This window comes from Pundamilia nyererei, unplaced genomic scaffold, assembly GCF_000239375.1.
Source record: "Pundamilia nyererei isolate P.nyererei 1_Seehausen unplaced genomic scaffold, PunNye1.0 scaffold00022, whole genome shotgun sequence".
Taxonomy (NCBI): Eukaryota; Metazoa; Chordata; class Actinopteri; order Cichliformes; family Cichlidae; genus Pundamilia; species Pundamilia nyererei.
Genome location: NW_005187423.1, coordinates 1,619,339 through 1,632,188, shown reverse-complemented (window position 1 = coordinate 1,632,188; position 12,850 = coordinate 1,619,339). Strand labels below are relative to the sequence as shown.

The 12,850-nt window shown below is 38.9% G+C and overlaps 2 protein-coding genes across 2 annotated transcripts; both read left to right on the top strand.

Annotated features, from left to right (window-relative positions):
• Nucleotides 1–1,183: 1,183 nt before the first annotated feature.
• pla2g12a (phospholipase A2, group XIIA) lies at nt 1,184–7,168 on the top strand. Its single transcript, XM_005726876.2, has 4 exons — nt 1,184–1,597; nt 3,321–3,397; nt 4,241–4,406; nt 6,174–7,168. The coding sequence occupies exons 1-4, from the start codon at nt 1,378–1,380 to the stop codon at nt 6,290–6,292; spliced, it is 582 nt and encodes a 193-aa protein (XP_005726933.1). The 5' UTR covers nt 1,184–1,377; the 3' UTR covers nt 6,293–7,168.
• Nucleotides 7,169–9,555: 2,387 nt separating this feature from the next.
• Nucleotides 9,556–12,841, top strand: LOC102201202 (caspase-6-like). Its single transcript, XM_005726875.2, has 8 exons — nt 9,556–9,615; nt 9,783–9,825; nt 10,569–10,602; nt 10,698–10,841; nt 11,455–11,531; nt 11,707–11,882; nt 12,314–12,461; nt 12,596–12,841. Exons 2-8 carry the CDS (start codon nt 9,819–9,821, stop codon nt 12,829–12,831), a joined length of 822 nt encoding a protein of 273 aa, XP_005726932.1. The 5' UTR covers nt 9,556–9,615; nt 9,783–9,818; the 3' UTR covers nt 12,832–12,841.
• The last annotated feature ends 9 nt before the right edge of the window (nt 12,842–12,850 follow it).

Here is a 12,850-nt window from a genome sequence, read left to right as displayed (position 1 = left end):
GAAGGTACGTTACGAAACATAGTTTAAAAAATATTATTTTTAACATTTCTATAACATTTAAATTACATAAATTCGAACGTTGATTTTGGACCGAAGTAGAGACGGCGATACAGACTAGTGATGTGTCGGTCGCGAACGAAACGGATCTTAGAGCCGACTCTTTGAAGTGAACGACGCGAGCTGGCTTTTTATTGGGAGCCATGGGGTTTTTTTTTTCTTTTTCTTTTTTCTCTCACCCTCTCTTTCCCAATTTTTTCCGCTTCACTCCGCAAGCGAGCCTTGTGCTTTGCACTGGGAAGAGGGGGGAGGGGCAGTAGCGTAGGAACAGAGCAGGAGGGAAAGAGATCCAGGGACAACAACATCACATTAGAAAGGTATAGTAATCATCCACAACTATTTTCGGTTGCGGATGATAAAGGATTCAGAAAGTTTATTCATGCAGGCCCATATGACAGAGAATGTGCTGCATCTTTTGTTTTCATATTTATATTTAATTGTGTTGTGGTTTGCAGTGTTTTATGTTGTTTCACTTTAAATTTGTTTAAAAGGAAAAAGCTGAAAATTTTAATAGTTACAATTTGAAATTTAAATAGTTTTTTTGTATTATATGATTTATTTACTACATTTTATGTGGAGTAAATAAATAAAAGTATATTTATGATGGCCCCTAGAGAGGCAGCACATAAAAACACAACAGAAGTGCCCCAGGATGCTAGGGGCAGTGTTGAGCTTTTGTTACCTAGTGGCTACACAAGCCACGAATTACCAACGACCGGATTTGGTGTGTGGTAGTAACAGGTAAATGAACTTTTTTCTTTTTCTTTTTTTATTATTTGAATATATATGTGCTTTGGAGTTTGTACGCGCTTTGTCTCTAGGGGCCACCGTATATATTTATATATAAACATATATAAATAAAACCACTTTTTTTACATTAGTAATTCCTTTTCTGCATAATTTTATATTGTTGTTAATTAAAACAACCTGAAGATTCGGATCTTTTTAGTGAGTCCAGCCGAAAGAGCCGGAAATCCCATTACTAATTTTTTTTTTCAAACTTTATTTGAAATTATAAAGCGAACAGCCAGTCATTCCAGTTCAGTTTGTACAGTAGACATACAGGGCAAATAAGAGTAAATCCCATTTCTAATATAGACAGCGCACTTTTTCTTTTAACGTCACCATAATTTGTTTACCAGCGGTCACGTGACACCACCAAACCCGGAAACGACATCATAGCTCATGCCACCTATGTGTTTTCGGAATGAAAACAAGCTAGTGTGACAGTTAAAATGCTATCAAGACAACGTATTTAGGAATTAATCAAAACCAATGTGCAAGAAAACGCTGCTTTTTGGCCCTGACGATAAGTAGACCATGAAGTACCCCAGCTACATCTGTGTCTTTCTGTTGGGTTTCTGCTGTTGCGGATATTTTTCACGAGTGTCTGCTAGCAATCACGAGCCGGAGACTCCAGACTGGAGGATGACTCTAAAAACCATTCGCAACGGGATCCACAAGATTGACACGTACTTGAATGCAGCACTGGACTTGTTTGGTGGGGATGACGGACTGTGTCATTACAGATGTAGTGATGGTAAGCTAGGTCATTACTCCAGCTTTCAAGCTCTTTCTCCAAGTTAAGAATGGGTTTATGACATCTAGAGTGTGTAATTTAGGAATTTCCCTGTTATTAGTCAGGCTTGTAAATTAATTATTTATGCCACACCTTTCTCTTAGATCAGCTTGAAAAGGGTTTGCGTTAATTTAATAGTTGGCGCGACCATCTTCAGTCCTGTGTAGAAGTCTCAAACAACCCTCATCTCTTCATACTTTCTTATGAAAAGAATGAGAAATGAATGCAGAAATGAATGAATTGAAACATGTGCAAACATACATGGAAATGCAGTATACAACGCAAAAACATAATTTGGTATCACCTGCATTATTCTTGAACACAGCCTGAGCTCTCTTAGATAAGTTTTCTTATAATTTCTTTGGGTCGTCTTTGTGAATATTTGTCCAGGCTTCTTGAAAGACATTCAAAGCTCTTTTCTGGATGTTGGCCTTTCCTTCTGTTCGCTGTCAAGATGATCCCACACTGCTTCAATAATTTTGACATCCGAGATCTGAGGAGGTCAATCCATGACTGATTTTTTTACACTTTGTTTTTCTAACCAGGTATGCTTTACTAAATTGGTACTGCATTGCCAATCAGACGCTTTCCAGATATAATGCATGGTGGGTCAAAATGTGATGGCAATTTACTGCATATTTCCATCAGTTTCGAAAAGACCCAACACCACTGGCTGAAAAACATCCTCAAAGAGCTTCCAGTTTGTTGTACTGATGGTTGTAGACACTCCCTGATGTACCTCTTTCCTGACCACCTCTGTATGTATTGACACCCAAAACATTTAAACTTGGATTTTTCACTCTAGAGACCTGTTCCCACTAATTTTCAGTCCAGGTCTTGTGTACCTTGGCGTACCACAGCCTTTTCTTCCTGTTTCCCTTAATTAAGATTGGCTTCTTGACAGGCATTATTCAGCTGAGACAGTTTTAGATGAGGCTTCAGCAAACAATAGATGGTCAGCTGATGCAAGATGTATCTCTCATGTCCTGTGTTAGTTATGTCCTTTAAAAATAGCTAAAACTTTTAAGATACTGTACATCAGCTGTAGAGAGGCTTTTTCATGCGTGCCACTACTTCTTCTGTCCTGCACTTGTTGAGTTTCCCCAATTTTTTTTTTTTTTAAGGATTCCCTGAACGCCATACTGGTTTTTAGCTAATAGCTCTTTGGGATTCAACTTATGGATATAAAAATACAATCATAGGCTTGTCAAGCTGTGTTATCTTTAGCATTTTAACAGATTCAATTATAGTAATGGGAACAGAAGCCTGTTGTATTTTTGCAACAAAGAGACTAAAAATACATTTTCATTTGGTGCTTCTTTGCTAAGTTAAGCTTCTTCTTTTTTTGCTCTTTTTTTGAGTTAAGACCCTTTTTTTGCGTGAATGGTGAAAATGGCGAGGTCCAAGGCTTGGACTCAAGATGAATGAAAAAGCAGAAAGACCTTTGAAAGACTTTCAGAAAGGCCAGAGAACTATTGCTTGAGACCACTTTAAAAATGACAAGAAAGTCTGGGTTATTGAAATTAAAATATAAAGAAATGAGGGGTGTTTCAAGACATTTGCACAGCACTATCTGTGGCACCGCTAGCCTTTTTAAATTATCTGTAAACATGTAACCTCTGACTGCAAGATAACAGATAGTTGAAGAGTAAGAAATCTTATCAACTTTGCTCCTGTCTCAAAGGGTACAAGCCGGTGCCTCGTCCCGGGTACAAAAATCCACCGCCCAACGGATGTGGTTCCCCCCTGTTTGGAATTCAGGTAGTTCAAAGCGTGTTGCCATGTGCATCCAGCATGCTGAAGGGCATCATTTTGTATATCATTTTATTTGTCTTATTTAAATACATTGAGTATATACACACAGAAATAGACACGCAAGTCCATAGTACAAGCTGCAGTTTGTGTAAAATGTAGCTAAACTGCTTAGGTCAGTATTATTGGCAGTGTTAGCTCCAGATACATTTGCTTCAGAAAGTATTCACTTCACTTTTTGCACACGTTACAATTCTGTACATTTATTCTTAAATGGCTAAAATTGGCATTTTGTTCCCATAATATGCACTTAATAAATGTCATGTAATAATCCTTGAGATAGAAGAACACGTGTTTCAAATTTAATCTATATGACACAAACACCAGTGTATAAAAGATACCATAATACACGCTGAAATCCAAGGAAGTCTTTGAAAATATTCACAGTAAAATTCAAAGTTCCTGGACAAAGAGTTGACCAGAAATCCAAAAGTTTCTGACCACAGCGGGTCAGACCAGAAACTAACAGAATATTGCTGGAGTGGTCTGTAGATGATGAACAAGGCTGTAGAAACATGTTTAATCAACTTAATTAATACAGTTAACTCATTCACTGCCATTGACGTCTATAGCCGTCAATTGCAGTGAATGAGTCAATGGGTTTAACTCATTCACTGCCAATGGCTGGCAGTGAATGAGTTAATTGAATTAACTTCAGCAACAGAGCACAGAACTGCAGTACTATAACATTTACAGAAGTGTGCATCTCATTCTGGTAGTGTCCTTCTCTAGTCAAGTCCAAAACGTGTGTATAACCAACAGCTGCTGAGTAACTGATATGTGTTCATCCAGTTTGACGTTGGCATCCCGTCCATGACCAAATGTTGTAACCAACATGACCGCTGCTATGACACCTGTGGCCGGGAGAAACACGACTGTGATGAGGAGTTCCAGGTCTGTCTGGAGAAAATCTGCAGGAATGTACAGAGGACTCTGGGATTGGCCCAAACTGTCCAAGGTAAGAGAGCAGTGGTTTAGGAAATAATTTTAAGAGGTTGTGCAAAAAGGCAAACAGATTTTGTGGACTAAGTTTGCTTAGGTGCTACGTTTGGAGATCTTTATAGAAATGAATAGAAACTCATGTAAAAAAAACAAATATATCATACCATATTATAGAGTAGTTTTGCATGTCATACAATACAAATCTGTTACAACTACAACATACATATTTGCTCTCTAAATCACTTGTTTGTGTTATGATTTGATTGGCTTTATTGAACATGCCGCTCTTACAGCCTTGTAAGATTGTAAGAGTGCTACGTTAGTAAAATTGGGAGGTTACTTTAAAGTACCTGTGAATCACCCACAGCTTGTTACACAGGTGATAAAACACATCTTAAACAGGGGGAAGTGCACTGCTTCAATCTGTTTAGATTAGCCAGTTAGCCAGACTCACTGTCACCCCGTGACACTTTATTTAAACAGAGGCATGGTGTTAGTAACTCAGCTTTTACAATCCTAAGTTCCTTTCAAGCCTTTTTCCTGCTTTTTTCACCATTTTATTCCAGGAAGTAATAAAACATGCTATAATACTGCACAGGAATGATGAATATTCCGAATGACTTGAAGCAGTCATTTTAGTGTTAATAAAGTTTTAGCAATATGCATACTATAGCTGTAGCGGAAAGGTGTAAATGGAGAAAAGCCTCTGAGACCCAGCTGTTGTTAATGGTGCAAAAGGCACTGTTCAGTCATCCTTCTATTATTGATAAACTGAAGAAATTAAGAGTTTTGTAAGTGGGGTGATCTAAAAATCATTTTTGCTGTCTTTTTGTCTATATTTAGGACTAGGGGAAAGACCTTAGTCAGCGATTAATTCTATAATTAATCACTTAATCGCAGCCTACGCTGCTGTGTCTGTGAATACAAAAGTTATTCATGGAGTTCTACGAGGTTCTGTATTGAGTCTGATTCTGTTTATATTACCAGTATGCATGCTTCCCTGAGACAGTATTATTAGAAAACAGTTTCAGTGATATGCAGACTCCAGCTTTATTTACAAATGAAGCCTGATAAAAAAATTCAATGAGTTAAACTCCAGTGATGTATTAAACACCTGGATGTCCTGTAGTGTTTTTCTTATACCGGTAAATTAAGACAAAACTGAGGTCATTATATTTGGCCCTAAGTTCTATCGTGTTATCTCAGACTGCAGGCTTACTTGTTTTTCCTAGAGTTTCTAAAAGTTGAATGAGAGGCAGAGCTCCCAGTTTGAATTTGGAACTCAGACACGTTCTCTAGTTTTAAGATTAGATTGAAAGAGTTTCTTTTTGATAAAGTCTGTGGTAAAGCTTGGTCAGGTGACCCTGAACCACCCTTTCAGGATCCCTTGCTGCTGTTCAGGCTCCTGCAGGATGTAATGTGATACACTGTGAGCACTTCTTCTCTACTCATCTCCTTTTATTTAACCCCACAGGTTTATATGCCACCGCAGCATGTCATTACATTTTTGCCTTCTCTCTTCCTGTTTCTTCCTCTTTTCTTTCCACTCTCCTCTCACCCACAACCAGTCATTCGAGATGGCTGCACCTCACTGTTTCTTTCTGTTAAAAGGGAGGTTTTTTTTTTACTCCCGACCATCATAAAGTGTTTGCTGTACAGTTGTTACCCCACAGTTTAAAGCACTTTGAGGCAGCTGTTACGCTTCGGTGCTATATAAATGAGCTTGAATTGATGTGAGCTGATTTTTCTGTTCATATTATTTCTCGTGTTGTCTGTTTTACAGCATGTGAGTCAGCAGTGACTTTGCTTTTCGATGCAGTTATGCACTTGGGATGTAAGCCTTACCTGGACAGTCAGCGAGCGTCGTGTGTGTGCCAGTATGAAGTAAAGACTGAGCTGTGACGCCACCACAGCCACGAGACTGTCAGCTGACCCTTTCAGAAACTCAACACTAACAGAAGGATGCTAGCAATAACCTTTCTGTCTTTCTTAGATGTTCTCAGGGATAGAGCTACTGGGTTTGCACTAATCTGTGTCTGTTGCCTCCTTTTTTAGATGGAGAGTGGACAATTAATATCTTTCCTATGTCATTGATTATTTATATATATTGTTCAGGGTTTCTGTGGTTTGCCTTTAAACCAGCAGTTTATTTTATATTTCTGTGAAGTCTGCATAACTTCCTCAGAAGTTTACATTAAAAAAAGACTGTGACCATGTTCAGTTTGAACACTTCTGACTGAACTGTTTTAATTGAATGGGAAAAAAACTGTTTTTACCCCTCAGCTGTAAAAGGATAATGAGTTTTGTTTTGTTGTTAAAATTAATGTATGGTTCAGCTTTCCCTGCCTAAAACATGTCATTTGTTGACAATGAGAAATATATTAAGTATATATAAATGTCGCTTCCAGTACCAAACCATTATTGGTTACTTTATTTAATTATAATAGATGGAGCTGTTTTGGGGTTTTTTTTATTTTTGTTTGTTTTATTTGTTTCACCCACCCCCAGAGATCAGTTCAGCGATTTCTTTTAAACTCATCACAACCTGAGTAACCTGTTAGAGCTTCGTCTAGATTTCCTGAAATCGCTTAATTTTCAAGATGTCATTAGCGAATAGTGAACTGTAAGAGAAAACAGCACATTTCCCTTTTCTGTGACAATAACAAGAACTTGTGATTAAGTTGATGTTTATCTCTACCGTATCTGAAGTGCTGACTGGTGCAGATGTGACTTGTAGAAACATCTTTTAAATTTGCAATAAAAATAGTTGTGCTTTAACTGTTACCTTGTTATCCATCGTTTTTAAGTAAATGAGTCTTTAAGTGTCTAAGGTGACATGTTTTAATCATATCTATATATATGTTGGATGAGGCCAGTGAATTTGCACAGGAGCAGATCCATCTACTATTTGCAAAAGCCTCATCAGAAATGGTGTCAGTGGAAGGAAGGGTGGCTGTCAAGAAGCCATACTTAATGAAAGGAAACTGAGAACAGACTGGGGTTTGCCAAAACACGAGAACTGGACTAAAAATCTGAGATAAAATTAATAATGCAGAAAAGTACCATTATGTTTTGATCTACCATGTAATACTGGAAAGTGTCTTACTGGCATTAGCTATATTTTTCAGCGTGACAAGGATCCCAAAAAGAGTCCCAGAAGTCCCAGTTCAATAAAAGCATACCTGCATAGAAAAACACACAGTGGAAGACTATCAATCATGGATTGGCCTCCCCAGAGCCTGGACCTCAATATTATTGAAGCAGTGTAGGATCATCTTGACATAGATTAGAACAAAAAAGTAACCAAGATTCAAAGAAGAGCTTTAAATGTCCTTCAAGAAGCCTGGAGAACTATTCCTGGAGAAGTTTTTATAGCAAAGATCAACCCAAATGAGCTTTAATTTACACCATACCTAAAAAAATGACAAAAAAACCTCAGACTTGGAGGTTGTCAAGTCGGTGATTGATGAGAGTGTGTTTCATTATTTTATTTCATATAAGAATGCAGAATGTCAAACCACACTCCAAAATGGACCAAAACCTGCATCAGACATCCTACACAGGTGACCCAGCTGAGGTTGATTAAGCCCTGACTTGTGCCCCAGCAGAAACCACCCACAGGTCAGCCCTTTTAATCAAAACCCACCTTCACTCATGGTTTTAATGGCCATCTTCTTTGCCTCTCCTGTAATAAAAAAACCTGATACAAAATACCCAGCCTTTTTGAGCTGTGCTGACAGAGGGCCCTTTCAGTCTCTTCTCAATGGGCTCTTGGTACTTTGCATGTTTTGGCTCAATTGCTTCTTCCATATCCTCTTCCCAGGGCACTGCAAGTTCTGGCATAGTCAGCTGTTTTGTCTCTTCAGAGTAGATGATGATCTTGTGTAAACCTTAGCCCTTTGTTCAGATTGATATGTAACTGTCAGTCGTAGGCCACAGAGAGAAGACTTAGATCCTCAGTTTTGATTTTGGGTAGGGTTTCTTTCCAGCTTTCATAAAGGCATCATCTTTATGGTGATGGTAAATGCTTTATGATGGTAAATGCCAGACTGTCTGCTCAAATATTTTTAGTCTGGTTTTCTGGTCTAACTAAAACATAACAAGAGAAAATCAATTAGATGTAGCAGGATTTTTATACATGGGAAATAACAGTTTAAATAAAGGTACAAAAAAAAACCTTGCTCGCAGTAGTGAAATTTTATTTAAGCAGAATAACCATGAGTTGATTACAAAAATTCAATTTAAAAATTTTCAGATTAATCAATTTTTCATTAATTAAAAACATTAAACACTGTAACCTAAAATCATATATATCTTGATTAAGAGGATTTTACTTTTTCAGTTATTCCAACAAAAAACGTTTTCCTTTGGGCACATTTGGAAAGACATCTTTATGATTTTATTAAAAACTACATTAGGGGAAGTGAAGAAGGGGAGACTTCCTAGAAACTCCTGAGAATATTGTCGTCATATTGGTTCCTGATAAGATTGTCAAGTTTTCACCTCATCACATTAAACAATCTTACATACTATTAGCCTGACACACACTGACAAAGCGTTCCTGTTTGACTTTCCACTTTTGATATCAATATTTAAAGTTAGGTAAGAAAACAGCGCTTCCTTGTGGTCACTCGGTAGCACTACAGCTTAAACGAACACCTGCTGCCAACTGCTCCCTTTAACCGAGAAGGGTCTGGCTGCAGCCAGGTGCTCCTGTGGGCTTTAACCACCAAGAACAACAGCGGAAAGAAACGCATGTTGTGTCGGGTGATCACGTGACAGGATGAGGCAAGGCGGTAATGACCCAACCTCTTTAGGCCAAACAGCAAAAGCAAAGATTGAAGAAATCTTTGCTTTTGAGAAACTGGGTACAACTGGGTACAACATGTATACTGCAGTGCAAGTTTGGCTGTCAGAGCAGCCCGTACGCACCAAACGTTATAATGTCAACTGAAGTTTGTCATTACAGGCTGTTCAAAGGTCACACACTGACTGTGGGTCTGAGCAGGCAGTTGAGTTGCAGCCTCTGTGTCGGTATCTGCTGCTGGCAGTAGAGACACCTCCCCTGCCCTGTAGGAGCACAGAACAGAGTGCTGCAATCCAATGAGATTCCGGTGGGCGGGGCTACAGCCTGGTTCTTCATTCATGATTTAATCTGGCAAATATGTTTTTCTCGCTGTGTCAGTCAGAAGAAAGGTCTAACAGGGCAGGAGACTATTGTACAGGTAACAGATTAAGATTTTTGTTTTAAATTGAGAATAGACGTGTGACCCATACAGGTGCTGTCACACCTTTGCCTTAAATTTGATCAGGTCAGTCACCTTTTGAATCAGGTGCCTCATGTTGTATCATTTACAAAGTGAAAACTTTTGTTTCTTTATGACCTTCCCAGGAAGTGTTCCTACACAGACGACCACAAACTAACAATATGACAGGTGAGCATTTCAATGCTACAAGCTTCTTTTGAAATAGGGAAGAGAGAATATTCCTACAAAGAAAAAGTGAAACAAACTGTAAAACAAAGCCAACAGGGTGACTTTAATCATCCACTTAACTTTCCTTTTGATTTGACTGTCATGCAGATAATAATTATAGTAAATATCATTCAAAGTGACTTGATGTCTTGAGGAAACTGACCTGCATAAATCTATAAAAGTGCTTCATATGCACGAATGGATATCCAACAGTTTTCCCCTAATTACCTGTGCTGGATTTTTAAAAAAAGAAAAAAGAAAATAAACAAATCATAGCTGCATGAAGGTTATTGAGGTTGGATTTTGCTGTGTCGCAGAAGATATACAGTTTATAGAGCGACAGCAGCATTCATGTCAAGACACCGTAGTATAATACATTTCTGCCTCAATGCCAGACACACCCATTCTGCAGAATGGGTGTGGAGAATAGAGCTGTTCCACATGACTTCTGGTCTTTCAACAGTCTTTCTCCACCTTCCTCCGCCTGTAACCCAGCTATTGACAACTATCAGGACTCTGAGTGTATGGAAAAATGGCTACTTGACCCCAGCACTAGCAGCACTTATAGCTCAATGGTTTAACAAAAAAGAATATTGCAGTATTTAAATAAGCTGTAAAGCAAGATTTGCATTATTACACTGCATTATTATTTTGTAATTCTTGCACTGGTTATTTACGAATGTGCTTTTTGATAATGTGCACAGAGAACCAAAGACAGAATGAGGTCACCATTGAAAGGTAAACACTATTAGCTGGAAAATCTTACTTTATTCTGGTTCCAGACACTGAGAATGTTGCCTGCATTTACTGCAAATTGTTTACTCTAAAATCAGCTCCTCGGATGGTGCAGAGGAGTACCAGATGGGCAACAAACGACGAGGTCTTGCACTCATTTTTAATCAGAAAGACTTCTTCTGGCGCCTGGAACTGCCTGAGAGGCGTGGAACCAATGTTGATTGTGACAACTTGGAGAAAAGGTACAACCTTCTAGCTATCTGCTGAAGAACGAGGAAACCTGTTTTTGGCACAGCTTCATGCTCAAGTGCATGCCAGCACGTGTTTAGAGTTGTTGATCATTTCTGTGGTAAAACTGAATATTTTTCTTCTTTACTAGTATCGCCCCAGGGCTGCAATCTTTTACCTCTGTGCCCCAGGGAGTGCCAAAGACAATATGTCATATGCTATATTTTTATTTTTAAGTTCACAGAGAACTTGGTGATTGTTTTTCTTCTTAATAGTGATGACCCTGATCACAATCCCCACTACAGAGTGTGATCGTGGCCCTATAGAGGTTGATTTCACACTGGTCCAAGTTATTCCCACTGCATCAACAACTGAAGAGATGGTTGTGGATTTTAGAAAGAATCCTATGACCGTCTCTCCTGGGGTGGTAATAGCTGATGCTTTGGAGTGTCTGCAGAAGCAGAAATATTGAGGCATTGAAATTTATAGGACTCTGAAAAAGGTCCAATCAATCCTGATCCGAGCAGATCCTTGTCTAAGGAATTTATATTGCTAATAAAGAACAATAAAAAAATTTTTGACCATTGATCTGCTAAACTAATCAACTCATTTTCACTTTCTGTTCAGACTGAAGGATCTAAACTTTGAAGTGAAATGTCACAATAACCTCAAGCTGGAGGCAGTCCTAGATGAAATCGTCAAAGGTACCCACATAATCATTTGTTTCTCTCAAATGACCAGCATGCATCGAGATGGACAAAGAAAATCATCACTGTAGTTTGAGTTCTTACATAATTCAATTTGTTGCTTTGCTGCAAAAATATCTTTGTCAAATCCAACTTTCGCTGCAAGTTTAACAAGTACTTGTTGTCGCACCAGCTGCGGAGGAAGATCACTCAGATGCTGATTGCTTTTTGCTCGCCTTCCTGAGTCATGGAGATGATAACCATGTTTATTGCCACGATGGAAAAATCAGTATCCAGGAGATCACGTCCAAGTTCAAAGGGGACAAGTGCCCGGACCTTGTTGGAAAGCCAAAGATCTTCATAATACAGGTACAAAACACAAAAACCCATATGAGTCCATCAGATTAACCTGGTGTAGCCATTTGCTAAAGATTCAACAGGTTTACAGTCATTCCAACTCATAACGTAGTCATGAGTCTCAGTCTGGATGTTTTGTTGTGTTGCCTTCTTTGGGATGAGAGTTGGGTAAACAAAACTGTCTCATATGTGCCAGAAATGAGTTCCACCACTGCTGTGTCATCTGCAAACTTGACATTGTGGCTGAGCACTTATAAGAGAGTAGAGTGTGCAGCAGGGGGCTTATAACACATCCCTGAGGAGAGCCAGTGTTGAAGATGATGGAGAAGGAGGTGTAGGAGGAAGTGAAGTCTGTCAGTCTGTCTTCTGTTTGTCAGAAAGTCCAACAACCAGTTAATTTGATTTAATTCAACTGGAAACCAATGTTCATCCCCCATCTCCAGGCATGTCGCGGAAAAGAGTTTGATGTGTCAGTTACAGTGACCGAAGCTTCTACGATGGAGTCTGAAGAAAAGGTGTTCATGGATGCCAGCACCATACAGACCCTCCCTGCTGGGGCTGATTTCATCATGTGCTATTCTGTGGCTCAGGGTGAGTCTTCTAGCATTTGACTAAACCTTTTTATTTTTATTTTGACTGAGAGGAAATATCAAAGACACAAAGCAGCGACACAAAGCGACATCCATGTTCATTTTTGCCGTTTTGCTGTTGTCATTATTTGTTAGGCTACTACTCCTTCCGGGAGAGGGAAAACGGTTCGTGGTATATCCAGGATCTCTGTCAGCTGCTTCAAAAGTATGGTGATAGCCTGGAATTCACAGAGTTACTCACGCGGGTCAACAGAAAAGTGTCACTGAGGAATATTCCAACACCATGTCAACCAAGATTTATCGGGAAGAAGCAAATGCCTTGTTTTGCTTCAATGCTCACCAAGAAACTTTACTTCCAACCAAAAAAGTAACAATGACACACCTCAGTCT